Source organism: Canis lupus, chromosome 37, assembly GCF_003254725.2.
Source record: "Canis lupus dingo isolate Sandy chromosome 37, ASM325472v2, whole genome shotgun sequence".
Lineage (NCBI taxonomy): Eukaryota > Metazoa > Chordata > Mammalia > Carnivora > Canidae > Canis > Canis lupus.
This window is the reverse complement of record NC_064279.1, coordinates 1,818,831-1,838,524: the sequence shown is the minus strand read 5'-3', so window position 1 is coordinate 1,838,524 and position 19,694 is coordinate 1,818,831. Positions and strand designations below refer to the sequence as shown.

The following is a 19,694-nucleotide window of genomic DNA, read 5'->3' as shown; positions in this document are numbered from 1 at the left end:
ATGAATGAGAATGGTACATGTTCCTGAAGCCAATTTTACCCCAACTCTGGAGAAAAAGTCACAGAACTTGTAGTAAATACTATGTTTTAAAAAATAATAAAGTAGGTAACAGAGAAGAAAATTTATATGCATTTTTAAGTTAGAAAACAAGAATCAGAAGTTCAGGCCAGAAAAAAAAAACTTCATGCCTTGTATACATTAGGTTTCTATGTCCCCAACTTTCCAGTATTCACTGATCCTATTTAAGTCCAAACAACACTAGGTAAACCACAAGTTTCAATCTATTAAGAACTTTTGCAGAAGATTGTAAATTCCTTTTTTTTTTAAGATTGCAAATTCCTGACTAAAAAAAAATTCTAAAATTCATGACAGCAATGAATGGGAATTTTTGCAAAGCAAACACTACAAAACTCAAGAGGCAAACATAGCAACAGCCCTTTATCCAGAGTCCCTAAATATGAGGTAAATGCACTAATACATGACAAAGCCCAAAACATAAGGAATACCAAACAAATAGCAGTGCTGATTCTGTGGCAGACATATATGGTGGATGTAAAATAAAATTGCACAACAGAGACAAAATAAAAATTAAAGCTTCTCAAGTTTTTATTACTTGGCTAAAAACAGCAAGTTAGTTTTCTTTCTCCTTTGTTTCTCCTTCAGGTGAAAAAAAAATCATACATACTATTATTAAAAAGTTTTGTTTTAATATCCTGTTTTAGTTGAAACACTTCACAAACCCATCAATAGAAAGTTAAGCTTTACTTCCCCACCTCCTAAAACCATTCTCTAAAGTTTCTCTTTCAGGTAAAAAGAAGAGACATTAATGCAGGAATATTTTATTGGAATGATTTAAAAGGGTTATTAGTATTAGTCATCGTAGAATTTTAACAAATCACTTGTTCTATAATTTCATCAAGAGATGTTAATAAACTTTCATTGTTCAAAAACTATAACATTCATTTCAATTAGAAGTAGAAACATTATTTAGTTCATTTCTTTATTTATATTATAAATCTTGTGCATAGACCTGGACACACAGATGTATGCATTCAAAGTTGAAGGTAAAATAATAAATTACCAACAAACTTTATTATAATGAAAAAAGTTTGAATTTTAACACTTATGTTAACTTTTTAAAGAAAGTAACCCTAGAATAGCAAATGTTAACAAGATTTGGAAATGAACATATCAGCAATACAAAGGCTTGAAATGAAACCCCATTTTTATGAGTAACTTTGAAGTAATTTTTATGTCACCTCATTTTCAGCCAAAAATGAGTTATGAGGGAAAAAAACTTAAAAAAGAATACTTGAAATTAATATATTTTGAATTTTTCAATTAGGATCTTTAATTGTGACTATGCAAAAGAACAAAGCAACAAAATGTTGATGGAGTCCAATGAATAATTTATACCATGGTTTTATACAACATAATTAATCTCATTTAATGGAATTAAATGAATCCCTCAAAGGATAATTTGTAATAATAGCCCCTTAGTGATGATTTGTGAAAGGCACATACAAAATCATGAAAACTAGTAATTAGAAAGAGAAGTTTAACGAAAGGCTAACAGTTATCATTTCAATTTTATTTTTTCAATGGAATGGTCCAAATATGAATAGTTATACTAGTATAACTGATGGGAGTACTTCAAGGCCATTCTACTTTAGTAAGTATAATGTGAAAACAAGCAGATTATACTCAGTAAGAGCCAGTCTCCTAAAAGTTCAGGTTTTTATCTACATAAACTTGTGGGAAAAAGAGCTACCTATTAGCCAAGTTTAAATTTTGGGAAGAGGGATCCCTGGGTGGCGCAGTGGTTTGGCGCCTGCCTTTGGCCCAGGGCGCGATCCTGGAGACCCGGGATCGAATCCCACATCGGGCTCCCCGTGCATGGAGCCTGCTTCTCCCTCTGCCTGTGTCTCTGCCTCTCTCTCTCTCTCTGTGTGACTATCATAAATAAATAAAGAAAAAAAATATATAAAAAAAAAATAATAAATTTTGGGAAGAAACTCATACTTTTTTTAAAATAATATTTTAAGTTGTAACATTTCTAAGTCAACAAAGGCTTTTAAAAAGTAATGCTTTTCAAGAACAGCAATATTAAGTTTCCTTTAAAAAATCAATCAATCCAGAACTATGAAATGGAAAATAGTGCTAAGGACAATATACATGATAGAATAATATATTACACTGACAAATGAGGTGCCTTGTTCTGAAGCCACCCAGAGATCCCAATATGTAAACTAAAAATAAAGGAAATAAGCTAGATATTTTGTATAGTATGTGCTGAGAAAAGCTAATTTGCAGAGAAAAAGATTTTTTCTTCTAGAAAACATTTGTTTAGAACTCCCATAACCTTTTGCTTATTTGACCTTTTTACTTATATATATAACCTAACCCCAAAGGAACTTATTTTAAAAAGCAAATGGTGCAACATCTATATTTAGAACCACATTTTTGCTACACTTACTTTTCTTTCAAAGGTTCCAGGGTAATGTTTTATATTTAGAATTGTAACATTCACTTCTAACTTTACTAGTCTTTATAAATTGTGGCATAAGACTGTTTACTAGAAAAATACAATTAAGTTGTTTTAACAAACACTGATGGGACAATCAGTTTGCCAAATAACTTAGTCATTTTAACTATTGCCAATTATGCTTTTCATTAGAAATAACCAATAAACAAACGGCTGTCATAACAAAACACAAAACAGACCAAACTCCATGAAGACAGAGAAAAAAAATATTCTACATATGTTAACTGAGAAAGCAAGGTGCTAAGAAATCTGGAAAAGGGGGTTGACTGAAGTCGGAGTTTGCACCAGATAAACTTTAGGATTTATTTAACTTTCAAGCACAGTTATGGGATTCTTATTTACATTATTTCTTAGAGAGCTTGCTTACGTGCAACTGGGGGAAGGGCAGGGGGTAGAGAGAGAGAGAATCTTAAGCAGGCTCTATGCCCTGGGTAGAGCTGACCTTGGGGCTTGATCTCATGACCCTGAGATCATGACACCAGAGCCGAAATCAAGAGTTGGACACAACTGAGTCACCCTGGTGCCCCTCAATCATCAAATTCTAAAAAATTATGAGATTATGATAAATGAAAGAACATCAAAGATCTAGAAAGGCTGAACTATGTTTTAAAAATAAAAAATTCTTCAGCTGTTTAGAGAATATGAACTAGAACTGTAACTCAGGGTTCCAAAGTGGAATTACGGGACAGAGATTTAAAATTACCAGACATGTTAATATGGAAACAAATCTAAAACTGTTTAAGAACTTTTCCTTTTAAAAGTTAAGCCTTCCAGGGACATCTGGGTGGCTCAGTCAGTGAAGTGCCTGCCTTCGGCTCAGGTCCTGATCCCAGGGTCCTGGGATGGAGCCCTGTATCAGATTCTGCACCTGCTAGGAGCCGCTTCTCCTTCTCTCTCTGCCTGCCACGTCCTGATTGTGCACTTGCTCGCTCTGTCAAATAAATAAAATCTTAAAAAAGAAAAAGAAAAAGAAAAAGAAAAAGAAAAAGAAAAAGAAAGAAAGAAAGAAAGAAAGAAAGAAAGAAAGAAAGGGAAAATGCTAAGCCTTCTTGACAGATAATTTCAATCATCTGGGGTATTAGCATTGGAAGTATTTCAGAAGGTAAATAATGAAAAAAAACCAATTATTTTTAATAATACCATGTCCAGAAAACTCACATCCTCAGATATTAAAATTTGGCTTAAAAACAGATATACCAAGTCGTCCTTTATCACTGAGATTTAACTAAATATTTCTGAGTTAGTAAATGAGATTTAGAGTTGAAAATCTAATAACAGTGTTATGAGATCAATTGCCAAAACTTGTCATTTCATTACTTTTTCTTGTGAGCCTCCAAACCGAACTGTATCATCACAGCATTTGGCACCAAGAATCATAATTTGTTCTTTTTTTTTTTTTTACCCCATACACAACAGTTCTCAATAAAAATTTATGCAAAAAATACCAGACACCACCAAAAAAGGCAGTACACTCAAGTGCTATTTTCTATCACTCATTTTAGTTAAAGGTTAATCTAATTGATTAGAAAGCCATTATAAAAGTTTAATCAACAAAGACTTTATACATTTGGCATATTTTATTTTTTAAAGATTTTATTTGTTTATTCATGAGAGACACAGAGAGAGAGAAGCAGAGAGACAGGCAGAGGGAGAAGCAGGCTCCATGCAGGGAGCCCGACGTGGGACTCGATCCCAGGACTCCAGGATCACGCCCTGGGCTGAGGGCAGGTGCTACACTGCTGAGCCACCCAGGGGTCCCCCATTTTGCTGATCTTAAAAATCTCTACAGCTACAACTTATAAAGACCACTAAAGTGGATCTACAATCTACAAAACAAATGGTAAAGTAAGCCTTAAAATTAATAATCTTTCATATTTCAAAATATAAAGAACATTTTAAAATTACAGTATAATAGAATCACTTCATTAAAGATTTATGATCATTCTCCTTAACATCTTCTATTTTTATTTTTTATTTTTTTTAACATCTTCTATTTAAAAAGTAAGTACTTTCTATTATTTAAATAATAATAGAAAAGTACCTTTTCTATTATTATTTAAGGACCCTTTAATGTCATTTTTGCCAGCTGTTTTATGTTGCACAGATTTTGCTCTAGATGCCTTTATTTTTATTATTTTTAAAATATTTTATTTATTTATTCGAGAGAGACACACAGAGAGGCAGAGAAACAGGCAGAGGAAGAAGCAGGCTTGGGACTCGATCCCGGAACTGGGATCACACCCTGAGCTGAGGGCAGACGCTCAACCACTGAGCCATCCAGGCGTCCCTCTAAGATGCCTTTTATAGTAGTTTTAAAAACTAAAGTAAAAGAGACTAAGTAGAACTCTAAATTTCTTCAGGTCTGTATGGAATTCGCTTTGATAAACTACTTGGGCAGGGGAAGAGAGAAGAGGAGTAACAGAACCTCTCCCAGTCCAATTAAATTCCTTCCATTTCTATCTGTGTAAGAAACAAATGTTTTTAACTATGCTACAATATGAAATAAAAGTGGTTGAACTTAGTTTATTTGGATATATTTTCCTGTTTTATTTTGCCTTTGAGCTCCATGACAGAGAATGCAAAATACACTAAGGTAAAAGTCTCTTCTGAAATCTAGGTGAAAACTGAAGGATAGGTCACGATGCATCATAGCAGCTGTATCTCCAACAGCTGGCTTTGGTTTTATTATACAATGTAAACATAACATTTACTATAAAATAGTAAAGGAACTAGGCAGAAATCATGCTACCTTTTTTTAAAAATTACATTCTAGAATTTAAGAGTAGTTAGAACAAACACCCACATTTTCACAAGAGAATAGCAAAGCACATTCTTAAAAAATAAAAATTGTGCAGTTTTTGGAATAAATCTATTCCATAAGGTGTTGAAAATGAGTACATTACTTTCAGTTGAATATAATCCTTCCATGTAAAAAATTTTGGAGACTGCCTTAAATTCAACTTCCACATGAAATTTATAGTTCTTGCTTTGCCTCTTACAGAGTTTCCCAATACTGTTACCCCCTTGCCCTGACAGTGCAGGTAGTGAATGGGCACAACAAAAGGAATCACAATCTTTTAGAGTTAAATTGAACAAGGGAAATATGTTATATTTTATAAATTGTGGGGGCAGCAAAAACGTTAAGAGTTCTATGAAAAAAATAAAAAATAAATTAAAAAGAGTTCTTCTATGACAAAACTTGGGATAGGAATGAAGCAACGAACCATTGATACATAAGACACTATGTGTAAAGAACTGCTGCTAATTTTCAGAAGATGGATGGACTGATAAATGGTTGGATGGATAGACAGACATATACAGATATATATATACTTACAAACATACACATGTAACACCCACACATTATACATAAATTACCAGGATATAGATCGGTATCTATCAGTGTTTCTTTCCACATTACATGCATGCCTATAAAACTCTACACTGTCAGACCAAGATCACCAAGCTCTTTTGAGTCACCTCTCCCTTTGCTTTAAATGGATTAAAAATAGTAACAAAAAATTCCAACTGTATCTTTAAAAGTAAGCAATCATTACATATTGAATATATTATGACACTTGAACTCCTTATTTACTAGTCCCCAAAGAATTTTATCAAAAATCCCACAAATACAAATTCTTATAAACAATGGTATTTCCCCTTCAAATAGTTTTAAAATTCTCTAATATATTTGGGATATCTCTGGATGCAAATGATAGATCTGATCAAATAGAAATATTTAAAGTGCAGTTGACCTTGAACAATGTTGGGGTGGAAAAGTGCAGCTGACCCTGAACAATGTTGTGGTGGGAACTAGGGATACCAGCTCTTTGTGTAGTTGAAAATCTGCACATAATTTTTGACTCCCCCAAAACTTAACTACTAACAGCCTACACTGACCAAGAATATAAGCAGTACACTAAAACATACATAGTGCACTAGGAAAATAAAAGGTCATTAAGAAAATCATAAGGAAAATAAAATACATTACAGCACTGGCCTAAAATTAAGTTATATAAGTGGTCTCATGCAGTTCGACCCTGTGTTTGAGAGTCAACTGTACTATATTTGACCAACTATGCTGTGTAAATATACAGAAGAACTAAGTTCCTTCTGAAAAATTCCTTAAAAATGAATTAAATTCCTTAAATCCTTAAATTCCTTAAAAAGTAGTTAAGGTAAATTTCTATATTATAGTTCTTGCACTCAACATTAACTCTGTGAATGACAATTTTAAAGTAGTAGTATGATTGATACTCTTCGTTTTATTTAGCAATATTTTTTCCTATGCTGGACAACAGATAGTTGAGAGTCCATTAAAATCAGTGATACTCTTCCTCAGAAAGCAGAAACAGTAAATAGGGTATACTTTTTTTTTATGTTGTCAAATGGAACACCCCAAAAAAATTTGGGAGGAAAGTCTTTATTCAAATAATTCTAGTACATCCAACAGGAAAGCGCAACCTATCCCTCAAAAAACCCCACCAACTCTACTTTGCTTAAAAAAAAAAAAAAAAAATCAAACAAAGCCCTTGAGTATTTCTAATATCTCAACAGCCTCAGAATTAAAAATATAAAGCATTTTAATAGTATCTTCATAAAAGATTTTAATGCTAAAATTCCAAATACTTGTTTTATATTTAAAATGCCAGAGTTGCTTTCATCAAAAAAACAAAACAAAACAAAACAAAACAAAAAAAAACAATAAAATCAGCTTAAAATAAATTTATTGTACAATACAAAAAGTAGGCATACTGGAAAATAAAAGGTACATTTTTAAATATACAAAGCAAATGAAAGAAAGCTAAATAACACAAATGTTTTAATCCAAACACTAAGGATAAAATGCACAACATTTATGCTAAAAATAAAGTAATTCAGGAAGGATATGCATTTCAAATGAAATGTTAATAATGAAAATAAAAAAAGAAAAACAGATGTGCTAACTCCTAAATGCTTGAATATCAAGAATCAGTAATGGCATGAAATGTTAAATCCACAATACTGGGTACTTTTCAAGAACTTTATTTGAAAAGGTATTAAAAATACTGAAGGAATCAATTTAAAGAATGTCTTTAAATCTGGCAAAGATTTTTCTTCCTTTTTTTTTTTTTTTTAAAGTAAAGTTTGGAGGCCTATTCACAGTACCTTCCCCCTTCTTCCATATGGATACCCTCCTACAAAATTTCTGGATGCTCATCCTTCACAAGATTCTATACACACAGGTTAGGTTAATACTACTTTACTGTTAAGTGTGCATTTGCTCTTTACCAACATAAGTACCATAAATTAACAACATAATTTTGAAATCTATACATATGGACACAATGGGAAACATTAAATTTTCATTTTATGAAGTAAAACCACTCTCCAAATGAAATAGTAAAATTTAACACTTTAGAGCATAGAGGAAAAATAAAGCCTTTTTTCTGATCTATCAATTAAGACATTCCCCAAACTGCAAATGGCTCTGGTGGAAGTCACAGTACAAATGATACTGTTTAAAGGTGTTGGAGAAACAAGGAAGGCCTTCAAAAAAAAAAAAAAAAACACTGCTCTATAAATGGCCAAACCAGAAGCATCCAGTGAGATATGCATTTGTACATTAGAGATATATTCAAGTAACCATAAAATCCTTGAAAAAATCCTCTAAAACTTAACATATATTTAAATATTTAAATTTAATACTTAACTTAGCCCAAAAAGCTTTTAACCAACACCTTTGGAAGGGAACTTCTTTTTCTAATGTCATAGTCCCCAAACACCAGACATCATATGATCAAGTTTTCTGTATATTTGCAACAGTATCTAAATTACTCAGTGAAACCTTTTTTACTACATTATTTACTTTCATAGATGTTATCTATCACATTATTTGCCATGACACTTAAAAACTATCAAGTTCTCCTTCTAGACCATCACTGCCCTCCAAAATCTGTTAAGTTTAAAAATAAATAAAATAGAAACAAAAACTCCTTGCAGCTATGATAAAGAAATTGTGGGGAAAAAGCAGAGATATCTGGAAGACGGAAGAAGTGTGAATAGGTCCTACAGAATTTTACAATCACTTTGCCAAGACAAACTTTAAACATTGTAAATTATTCAAAATAATCCTTCTTTTAAAAACAAGTTTTGATTCTCAATATTGCATTTTTATAACCAAAAGGATTCAGATCTAACATTTTAGTAGCTTACTTACTACTATCAGACTGAATTCATTTAAGTACTCTAAGAGTTCAAATAAAGCTAACTTTGAGATGTTATTATAATTTATCATAAAAGATTAGCATTTGTGAAATTATGATAATAAAAATATTAAAAGCTAAAACCCAAGATTTCACCATTCATACTTAAATATAACATAGAAAAAGTAATGTGGATAATACGAAAATAAAATTGTTCAGGTAAACATTTCACTTGAAGACACTCACTGTTGCTCCTTCTGAGTAACCATTATAGCTTTTTAACAGTGAAACGTCATTATCTTACTTCTGAGATTCTTTGGCTGGAATGTTTTAGTAACATAAGACACTCCTGTACATGACAATTTTGACAGAACAAAGAAGAATTGCAAAGTAAAAAAAGCAAAGACATGATTATATTTTAAAGTGTTTCATAAAATTTAAAATGAAGTTTTAAAAATTTAAAGCCAATCTATCACTAAAAAATGGCATAAAATGTAAACCTTAAGCTAATTTTATAATCTACTGCTATATTAAATAATTTGGGATTAATTTTGCCTTTTTAGTTTTGAATTTAGCATTGAAATAACTTTCTATTGCTCCTACAGACATTATGTCAGTTGTAAAACTGGGAAAGAAAAAACAAAATGTAATGAAACTTATGAGTTCAATGTGTGGGTTTTAGAACCAAAAAATTACATATTTGTTAGTATTTTAAAATGAAGATTGTTAAAATTTTAATTATACCATGAAAAATTTAAAGGAATTTTTCCTTTTTGCATCATTAAAGATAAAGCAAATATGCTTTACTTATTTATAAATACTTTTTTAAAGACCAACAAATCCACTTTTTAATCTATTATCTTTATACAAAGATTAAAAGGAAAAAAAGCTTTATGGCTCCAGCACCCAAGGATGAGAACACAAAAAACTCAAATAAATATTTATAGTATGCAAAAAAGCTAAAGATGTTTGAAAGGTTAAATGAAGAACATTCTGAAACTAGAACCCATTTCTTTAGCTTTTCTCTCCCAGACTTTCCATTCTATATACTACAGTTGTAGAGATGTCCTCATTTGACTCAGGTGACACTTTTTTCCACACTGTCTCTTTTAAAGCAAGTTCTTGTTGGAGACTTTCATAGTCCAATGGTCCAAAGGAATGCTAGTTGTTCAAGCAACATACATAATTTATTAGTGCACTTGAGTGAAGAAAGGTCCAAGCTATAAAACGGTATTTTTCAATGAATGTTATTAAAATCTGTTAACATTTTCACCCACCACCATTTGATGTTTTGTTCCATGTTACTCATGTTGACTCTCATGGAAGTATCTATTCTGTTGGCTTTGCATAATTCTCATATATATTAGAAGTTACTTTGATTGGAACTAACAATAGGAAAATTTTCTTGGTATGCATTAAAAATAATTTCTATTTCTATTAGCTTCAAGTCTAATTAGGTATTTATTACTATAAAACATTTTCTAGATGGGATGTAAAGGAATTTAATTAAAACTCAAAAACAAGTCCTTGTTCCAGTGAATAACTATGAAGACAAAAAAATCTTGTTCCTAAAATTTAAGTCCCAACTCTTAAATATCAGCTCTAAAAAAGCAGGTATATGCAATAATATGAAGCCAAACACACTGATAAACAATATTAGTTTAAAGTAAGAGTATCAAGAATTCTACATTAAACATTTTTTATAGCAAAGTATCTCAACTGTAGTGGCCAATAAAACTTACTATGTGGCTTTCAAAGGTCATTCACTAGTAGTATAATCCTTTTCCATTTATATATCCATCCACATCAAAATAAACTTCAAGACTATAAGCTAACAAATATTAAGAGTAAAAACAAGGCTTTTTTTTTTTTTTTTTTTGGAATAGCATGTAGCACTTTCTAATGTTTTCTTGGAACAGAATTCTTTTTTTATTTTTTTAACAGAATCAATTCTTAAAAATATCGCTTAAAATAGGAAAATGGGTGGTGGGGAGGGAAACACTGCTGCTAAGCTAACCAGTTGAAATTTAAATGAAACAACAATATCTTTATCAGTTTCCAGGATAAAAATGTCAACAATTTGTGTACAGTCCTTTGTGATCAGCAAATATATGAGGCCACTAACAAAGTTCTATTCAAACAGGTGAATCTCATGTTCTCTTAGAAAAATCATAATAATCTAAATAAGAATTTTGCTTACCCTTTGATCACCACCTTCTCTTCGAGGATCAAGTTTTTTTGCAAAGTGTCTCAGATTATCATAGTTATGGAAATTACAGAGAGAAACAAGATCCTATAAATAAACAGAACAAGTATAAGAAGTTGTCTCTTCAATGGCTATTGATTTTCATATTAAAAAAGAAATCACACTAATACTAACCTAACCTAACTACTATCTCATGGAAAATACCACTGTATGTTAATAAAGCAGCATGATACATCAAGAAGGGAACTGAAATCAAAACGAGAAGACATGGATAAAATCTTGAGAACACTGCTTACTAGTATGACCCTGGGGGTTACACCACAAATTGTTTAATTTTCATTTCCTATAAAACAGGCACTATACCAACAGGCCATATGAAAGAACTATTCTATCAAATAACCATAAAGCATCACAAAAATAAATATTCTAGTTATAATCTATTGTAATCTATAAGCAATCCAATGTCCTCTAGTTTTTCTAAAATACAAAAAACTGAATAAATCAGAATTTTAATTGAGAAAGTTTTCAGAAAAATTATGGTATTCAATACAGAGTCTAAAAAGTAATAAATGTCCATAAAACCAAAAGCTGAAATATTAGCAAGACTTGGGGAGCAACATAAAATATTGAACTAATCAACAGTAGTAACAATTTTACTTTACCAGTGCTTATGTCCTCAAAAAAAGACTTTCATGGTAGTTTATGGATAAACATGCATATTAACAATGATATATTAAACTATAATAAATTGTGTTGTGCTTTAAATTTAAACACCTTTCCAAGTTTAATAACTTTAGTTCAACTTTTGAAAACAAAACTTTTTAAAACCATGACAAGTAAAACATCAGCATTCAACAAATGCGATTTTCTTTGGAAATGAGTATATGGCAGCTATCTGATGAAGCAGTTGAAAGCTACTGGATGAGTAACTGGTAGGTAGGGAGAATGTCAACCATCAAAAGACCACTGAAGTGAGTAAAGAAATAGAATCACTGGATGGTACCACTTACATGACATTATTATACAACATCCACAAAAAACCCACAACTAACATCATACTCTATGGGAAAAAACTTGGGAACTTTTACCCTAAGGTCAAGAACCAGATGTCCACTCTCACTACTTTTATTCTACATAGTACTGGAAGTCCTAGCCACACCAATCAGACAACAAAAGAAATAAAAGGCATACAAACTGGTAAAGAAGAAAATTTTCTCTATTTGCAGATGTCATGATACTATATATAAAAAACCCTAAAGACTCCACCCAAAAACTACTGGAATTGATAAATGAATTCAGTAAAGTCACAGGATACAAAATCAATATAGAGAAATCCAATACATTTCTATACATTAATAATAAGCCACAAAGAGAAATTAAGAAAATAATCCCATTTATTTATTTTTGAAAAGATTTTATTTATTTATTCATGAGACACACACACAGAGAGAGAGAGAGAGAGAGGCAGAGACACAGGTAGAGAGAAAAGCAGGCTCCTTACAAGGAGCCCAGTGCAGGACTCGATCCCAGGACCCTGGGGTCAACGCCCTGAGCCGAAGGCAGACACTCAACCACGGAGCCACCCAGGCATCCCAACAATCCCATTTATAATTGCACCAAAAATAATAAAATATCTAGTAATAAACTTAACCAACAAGGTGAAAGACCTGTACTTTGAACTATAAAACACTGATGAAAAAATTAAGATGATACAAAGCAATGGAATGGAAGACACTCCATGCTCATGGATTAGAATATTATTAAAATGTCTATACTATCCAAAGCAATCTACAGATTTAATGCAATTTCTATCAAAATACTAAAAGCATTTTTCACAGAACTAGAATAACCCTAAAATTTGTATAAAACCGAAAAGACTCTAAATAGCCAAAGCGATCTTGAAAAAGAAAAAACCAGAGGTATCACAATTCCAGACTTCAAGTTATATTACAAAGCAATAGTAATCAAAACAGAATGGTACAGGCACAAAAACAGACATACAGCAGCATCTGGTTGGCTCAGTCAGTTGAGTATCTGCCTTCAGTTCAGGTCATGATCCCAGAGTCCTGGGATTGAGCCCCACATCAGGCTCTGTGATCATCTGGGAGCCTGCTTCTCCCTCTCCCACTGCCTGCCACTCTCCCTGCTGTGTTCTCTCGCTCTCAAAATAAAATCTTAAAAACATCAACAACAACAAAAACCCAGACATATAGATCAGTGAAACAGAAGAGAAAATCCAGAAATAAACTCACAATTATATGATCAATTAGTCTTTGACAAAGTAGGAAACAACATACAATGGCTGAAAAAGATAGTCTCTTCAAGAAGTGGTGTTGAGAAAACTGGAAAGTTACATGCAGAAGAAATGAAAGCGCACCATTTTCTTACATCATACACAAAACTCAACTTAAAATGGATTAAGGGCCTAAATGTTGAGACCTAAAAACCATAAAAATCCTAGAAGAGATCATAGGCAGTAACTCCTCGGCACTGGCTATAGCCAACATCTTTCTAGGTAGGTCTCCTGAGGCAAGGAAAACAAAAGCAAAAACAAAGTATTGAGACCAAATCAAAATAAAGAGCTTATGCATAGCAAAGGAAACAATCAACCAAACCAAAAAACAACCTATATGGAAGAAGATACTTGCAAATGACATATCTGATAAAGGGTAAGTATCCAAAATTGATACAACTCAATATCCAAAAAACAAATTATCCGATTAATAAATGGATAAAAGACATGAACAGACATTTCTCCAAAGACATGCAGATGGTCAACACATGAGAGTTCAACATCACTCATCATCAGGGTAATGCAAATCAAAACCACTGTTGATGGGAATGCAAACTGGTGCAGCCACTATGGAAAACAGTATGAAGGTTTTTTAAGTTAAAAAAAAAAAAAAGTTACCCTATGATCCAGTAATTACACAATTTCACATTTACCCAAAAAATATGAAAACACTGATTTGAGGGACATACACCTCTATGTTTGCTGGAGCATTATCTACAATAGCCAAACTATGGAAATAGCTCATGTCCATCAACAGATGAATATATATATATGTATATATACACACATACACACACTCACTCACATATACATATTCACACAATGCAATATTATTCAGCCATAAAAAAGAATGAAATCTTGTCATTTGCTGCAACATGCATGGAGCTAGAGAGTATAATGCTAAGTGAAGTAATAAGCCAGTCAGAAAAAGACAAATACTATATGGTTTTCACTCGTATGCGGAATTTAAGAAACAGAATAAATATAGAGGCAAAAAAGAAATAAACCAAATAACAGACTCAGCTACAGAGAACAAACTGCTGGTTACCAGAGGAGAGGTGAGTGGGAGTATGGGTAAAATAAGTGAGGGGGATGATGATGATCAACACTGGGTAATGTAGAGAATTGCTGAGTCACTTATATTGTACACCTGAAACTAATATATCATTATTGTATGTTAACTACATTGGAATTAAATTTAAAACATTGAATCACTGGATGGTTTCATTCTATGACCATTATTTTCATTAAGAAAATATGCTTACATGACAGAAGTGAATTCCCTTAACACTGTTGCCCATCTTATCCAGAGGAGGAGACCAGCACATCATGCCCATGACATTGGGGACAACTAAAAGAATGCCCCCAGCAACTCCAGATTTTGCAGGAAGACCAACCTGAAAATAATTTGAAAAAAAAGGATATTGATGTGAATATTTAAAAAAAAAAGAAAAGTTATACCCAATAAGGGAACTTAAACTTACTATGGTTTACATATACACAGTAGAATTCCAACATTACAAATGTACGTATTTTTCGACATGTTTATAATACAATGAATGAGAAAACACTATGGAACGGTTGAGATATATTTGAATATGGAAAAAAAATCTGAAAAGATATACTCTAATATTAAAGTAGATTATATCTAAATTGTGGGGTATGCATGTCTTTATTTTACTCTTTTGGACTATATTTTAAATTCTATAATAAATATGTAATAAAGTATAAAACATTACTTTCAAAAAATATTCTATGACTAGAAAACAATGAGAAATTATAACTTCTTAAAAGATTCTAAAAAAAAGATTCTCTGCATACTGTCAGAGAATTGTCTGAGGAATAGAGAAGATTAATTCAAATTAATCCTCTTCAAAACTTTTAAGTTCACATTATGGAACACTTGACAATAATTATGATAAAAGACAAAATTAGTATCATCAGGACAGTATTCACTAATGGCTTACTAACATTCAGCTACTAAATACCTATTGCTAGAAGTAATTTTGCACAGAATCTAAGAAAGAAAAAAAATCATCTGAATGGGATATACCAATTTATAAGGAATACAAGATACAAGGGACAATGGTATGAATATAATAAACAAAATCTAGACTGTGAGAAACTACAGGATAAACGACCTAGTTTTTTCAACTAAAAATAACAAGTAAAAACATCAAGGGGGAAACCATAGATTTAAAAAATAATAATAAGAGGAGATACAACTATCACAGCATATGGCCCATATTTGCATCCCAAGTCAAGGAAATTATAAAATAATCAATCCGGATCATCTGAACACTAAATTCTTGATGATATTAAAGATTAAGATGTTATCTTTTAAAAAATGTAATAATGCTACTTTTTTTTTTAATTCCTTATTTAGAATTACATATTAAACTATGGCGGGGTGGGGAATAAAGATAAACAATATCGGTCATATAATGATAATTATCGAGGTTGAGTAATGGGTAATGTTAAATGCATTTCTCTATTTTTGCTTTAAAATTTTCAAATAAAATTTTTTTTGGGACCCTGGGTGGCTCAGTGGTTGAATGTCTGTCTTTGGCTCAGGGCGTGATCCCAGAACTCCAGGATCGAGTCCCACATTGGGCTCCATACTCAGCAGGGAGCCGCTTTTTTCCCTCTGCCTGTGTCTCTGCCCCTCTCTGTGTGTGTCTCTCATGAATAAATAAATAAAATCTTAAAAAAAAATTTTTTAGGGCATTATGTCTTCACATAGGCAGAATGAGGTAAGAAAGTCTATACATTCATTGCACAAGCATACACAAATGTTCACAAGTGTACAACAGAGCCTAAAGCAGTATATTTTGTTAAATACACTTTAAGTGCTTTAAAAAATCTATAACATAACCAAAGATATTAAACATTACAATTATGCGTTCCTTCTGAACTTAAGGAATTCTTGAGATATGTAATCGCCATAATGCTAAATATTTAACAAGAAAAAGCAGATAATGTCTGTACCAACCCTGTTACATTGGAATGCCTTGTAAGTACAAGTGATGAGGTTCTATAAATTAAACTTCAAGTTCTTTAGAATATCTTGCAGACTCCTTAACTCTATTCCTTACCAAGTCTGTAACAAATTAACCTTGAAAAAGTGTCTCTCTCTCTCAAAAATTAATGTCTGCTTGAGAACCAAAGTTCAAACAGTATTTTTAAAAGAACTAGTCCAGACTAGTTTCTAGCAAGAGAAAATTAAGATTAAACAATTACTTACATGGAAGGCAAACTGCCCTGAGAAATCATACATGCCACAGGAATGCATCAAACTTAGAGTATTTCGAACTGCTTCAGGGCTCAGTACTCTCTCACCAGTAATTGGACAGAAACCACCATTAGCCAGTGTTGCAGCCATCACGCTGGCTGATTCACAAGTTACTTCAATGGAGCATAGCTAAAAGGAAGAAAAAACTGAATTCTAAAAATTTAGGTTCACATTATTTTTCATACTACAGTTGACTTTTAAGGAAATCTGAGTTTTTTTGGTATCTCATACAGATCTGTAATCTTTCTTCCAAGAAAAATTTTAATATAACTTGATAACATTCCAAAGATTTTAGTTTGAACAAAGTTCAAGCCCCTCTAAGGTTTACTGATTTGCCCAGTTATCTAGTCTTTTAGACTAGGCAAAACAATCGAAAGAGCCAGCCCCTAAGCACTAAGATTTGTAATTGCCCCAAGAGATATTCAAAGTTGCTTAAATATTAATACTTACTATTGGATACACTAACAATTATTTTTTATATCAAAAGAAAAAGGAGGAGTCATGATATATTATTAAGATAAAACATACATTAGTATTATGATAGCATCTACATGAAAATTGCCACTTTAAGGAAAAAAAATGCTAAAATGCCTGACATTTCACACTATAACAAAGCTCAGCATCTCCACATAGCAATATGCAAAAAATTAAGGGAAGATAACTCTAAGACAGCTCTAGCCTGGATACTATGTGTGCCTAAATCAAAATGCTACCTTTTAAACCATTTATTAATAATCAAATATTTATTTGATATTGATTATGGGTGATGGATAAACTATGATGAATTAAAAAAGGCAAAGTCCAGGTACAGTACAGTTTGAAAATTTTGCATTTAAATGTAATCAAGGGGATCCCTGGGTGGCTCGGTGGTTTAGCGCCTGCCTTTGGCCCAGGGCATGATCCTGGAGTCCCGGGATCGAGTCCCACATCAGGCTCCCTGCATGGAGCCCGCTCCTCCCTCTGCCTATGTCTCTGCCTCTCTCTCTGTGTCTCTCATGAATAAATAAAATATTTTAAAATAAATAAATAAATAAATAAAATCAAAATAATGCGAAGTTTTGATTGTGCAAAATAATGCATGGTTTACCATAGCAAATCCAAATTTACTCATAAAACTGAAACAGTAATTATGCTCCATTTTAGTTTTCCTCAACAGCATCCAAAACTGTGGGGGCTGGAGGAGGAAGGAGAGGAGAAAGAGGATAAGAAGGGGAGAAGAAAAGACTGGATTCTCAACTTGCAAGTTTTACAAGAGGCCCAAAGGTGTTTGGAAACAGCAGGAAGGAAAACTAATTCACTACTGAGCATTAGGAAACTGACTGGGAACCACTTATGGCTTTTACTTTTGCTTATGTATATTAAAATCTCTTCCCTTTTTCTTCAAAACTACCAAACCTACTTACTATACTTAACCAGACAGCAAAGACTTATAGGAGATCTAATCATGAAAGGCTTTCTAAAATCAGTAAGATTTAAATTCCTATGATCATTTCCTAATTTATACTTAGTATTAATTGGAATTTTGCTTGTCATAAGATGATATACTAATTTGACAAATCCCAATTTGAGAGCACTTCCTGATACCCTGACGAATGTTCAATTACATACAGCCCTTCTCCAAAAATATAAGGCTTCTATGGCCTTCTCTTGACTTTTGCCCAGAAGTGCAGACATTTCACATTAGTAGCATCTAGGCTGTAACAGCCAAAGTATGTATACCAAAGGAAAAGAAACATTATCTGTATAGAAGAAATTCATATGGGCTGGAGGAAAAATAAGGGCTACAGGATAAAAGTAACTATGATGCTATATTTTATTTAACACTTTATAGCTTCAAAGAAATTTCACACACATTAACTCAGGTTGTCTTCAAGGTAATGCAGAATGTTAGGACAAGCATGTGCTACACATAATCAAACTAGGTCTAAGTAACTGAAATTAGGTCATATGGCTAAAAAGTGGCCAGATTAGGCCTTGAATTTATATGAATAGCCTGTATTCTTGACTCACAGTTCTTCACATCAGCAGGTGAAAAACTGCCATCAAAATCTATTTCATTATCAACCTCTCCTATATATTTTTTAAGATTATTACAAAATTGAAATTCAAGTACTTCTTTAAAAGTAAAGACAGACAAATGTAAGGTTAACTAGAAATCGATACTAATTAATTAGTTACTACGTAGTTTAAATTGGTCCATCAGAGGCACCAATTTATTAAATTACAGATTTAATAATGAACTGAATGAACTGAACTGAAAACACAAGGAGAAAAGAGGGATGTCCAGGGAGGCTATTTAAAACTGAGTTCTGGAGCACCTAGGTGACTCCGTTGGTTAAGCTTCTGTCTTCAGCTCAGGTCATGATCCATCCTGGGATGGAGGCCCCACATTGGGCTCCCTGCTCAGTGGGGAGCCTACTTCTCCCTCTCTCTCTCTGCTCCTCCATCCCCACTCATGCTCGGTCTCTCTCCCAAATAAATTAAAATCTTAAAAAAACCCACAAAACATAAGTGAGTTCTATAACCACAGCAATCTATGGGAGTGGCCCACCTCCTTCCTGAATGTAGAGAGCTACTTTAACTTAGAAAAAACCCATCATATGATACTGCAAAAATGAATTAACTGAAAGAAAAACTACTTTAAGATGCTATGAACCCTCTGATAAAAAAAAAAATCCTCCAAACAATATTGAAAAGTTAAGAAATCAACTTAGTCATAATAAGGATAAGCCAATTTCTGGAGTTACACATCATTTTTGACACTTCTTAAATATAATGTTTGTTGTTGTTGTTGTTTTAATATAATGTTTGTATAGAAAAAAAACTTTCCCTATATCTTGAGGCATAATATATTTTAGGAGAAAAAGACATGAAATTGTCTTTCATGAAGGCTTTTCTTTTTGAATGTCAATGATAAATGTATTTGTCTTAAGCTGGAGCCATGATTTCACAGACACCTATATTCTGCAAAATGTCACAGACTCACTTCTAATTCAAAGAGAGTTAAAGTAAGTTACCTGGAAATAGAAGTCTAATATACCAACCATGTCTGTGCCTTCTGGAAAACACTGGAAAAACAAAAAGACAATTAAAAATAAGAATATATGCACATAAAACATAAAGATTAAATTTAAAATGTACACAAATATTTCATCTTGAGAAAACAGCACATA

General features: G+C 32.3%; 1 protein-coding gene across 4 annotated transcripts in view; it reads right to left on the bottom strand.

Moving 5' to 3' along the window:
- Positions 1-19,694, bottom strand: part of GLS (glutaminase) — a 75,120-nt gene that overhangs the window by 18,979 nt on the left and 36,447 nt on the right. For 2 of the 4 annotated variants that reach the window (XM_025442019.2, XM_049106777.1), the window contains exons 11-14: positions 19,539-19,589; positions 16,474-16,650; positions 14,495-14,626; positions 10,931-11,023 (exon numbers count right to left, since the gene is read on the bottom strand). In XM_025442019.2, the coding sequence (XP_025297804.1) occupies positions 10,931-11,023; positions 14,495-14,626; positions 16,474-16,650; positions 19,539-19,589 (453 nt within the window). Of the gene's footprint in view, positions 1-7,255; positions 9,951-10,930; positions 11,024-14,494; positions 14,627-16,473; positions 16,651-19,538; positions 19,590-19,694 lie in introns of those variants that run through there. The other 2 variants (XM_049106776.1, XM_025442020.3) reach the window with 2 other exon arrangements.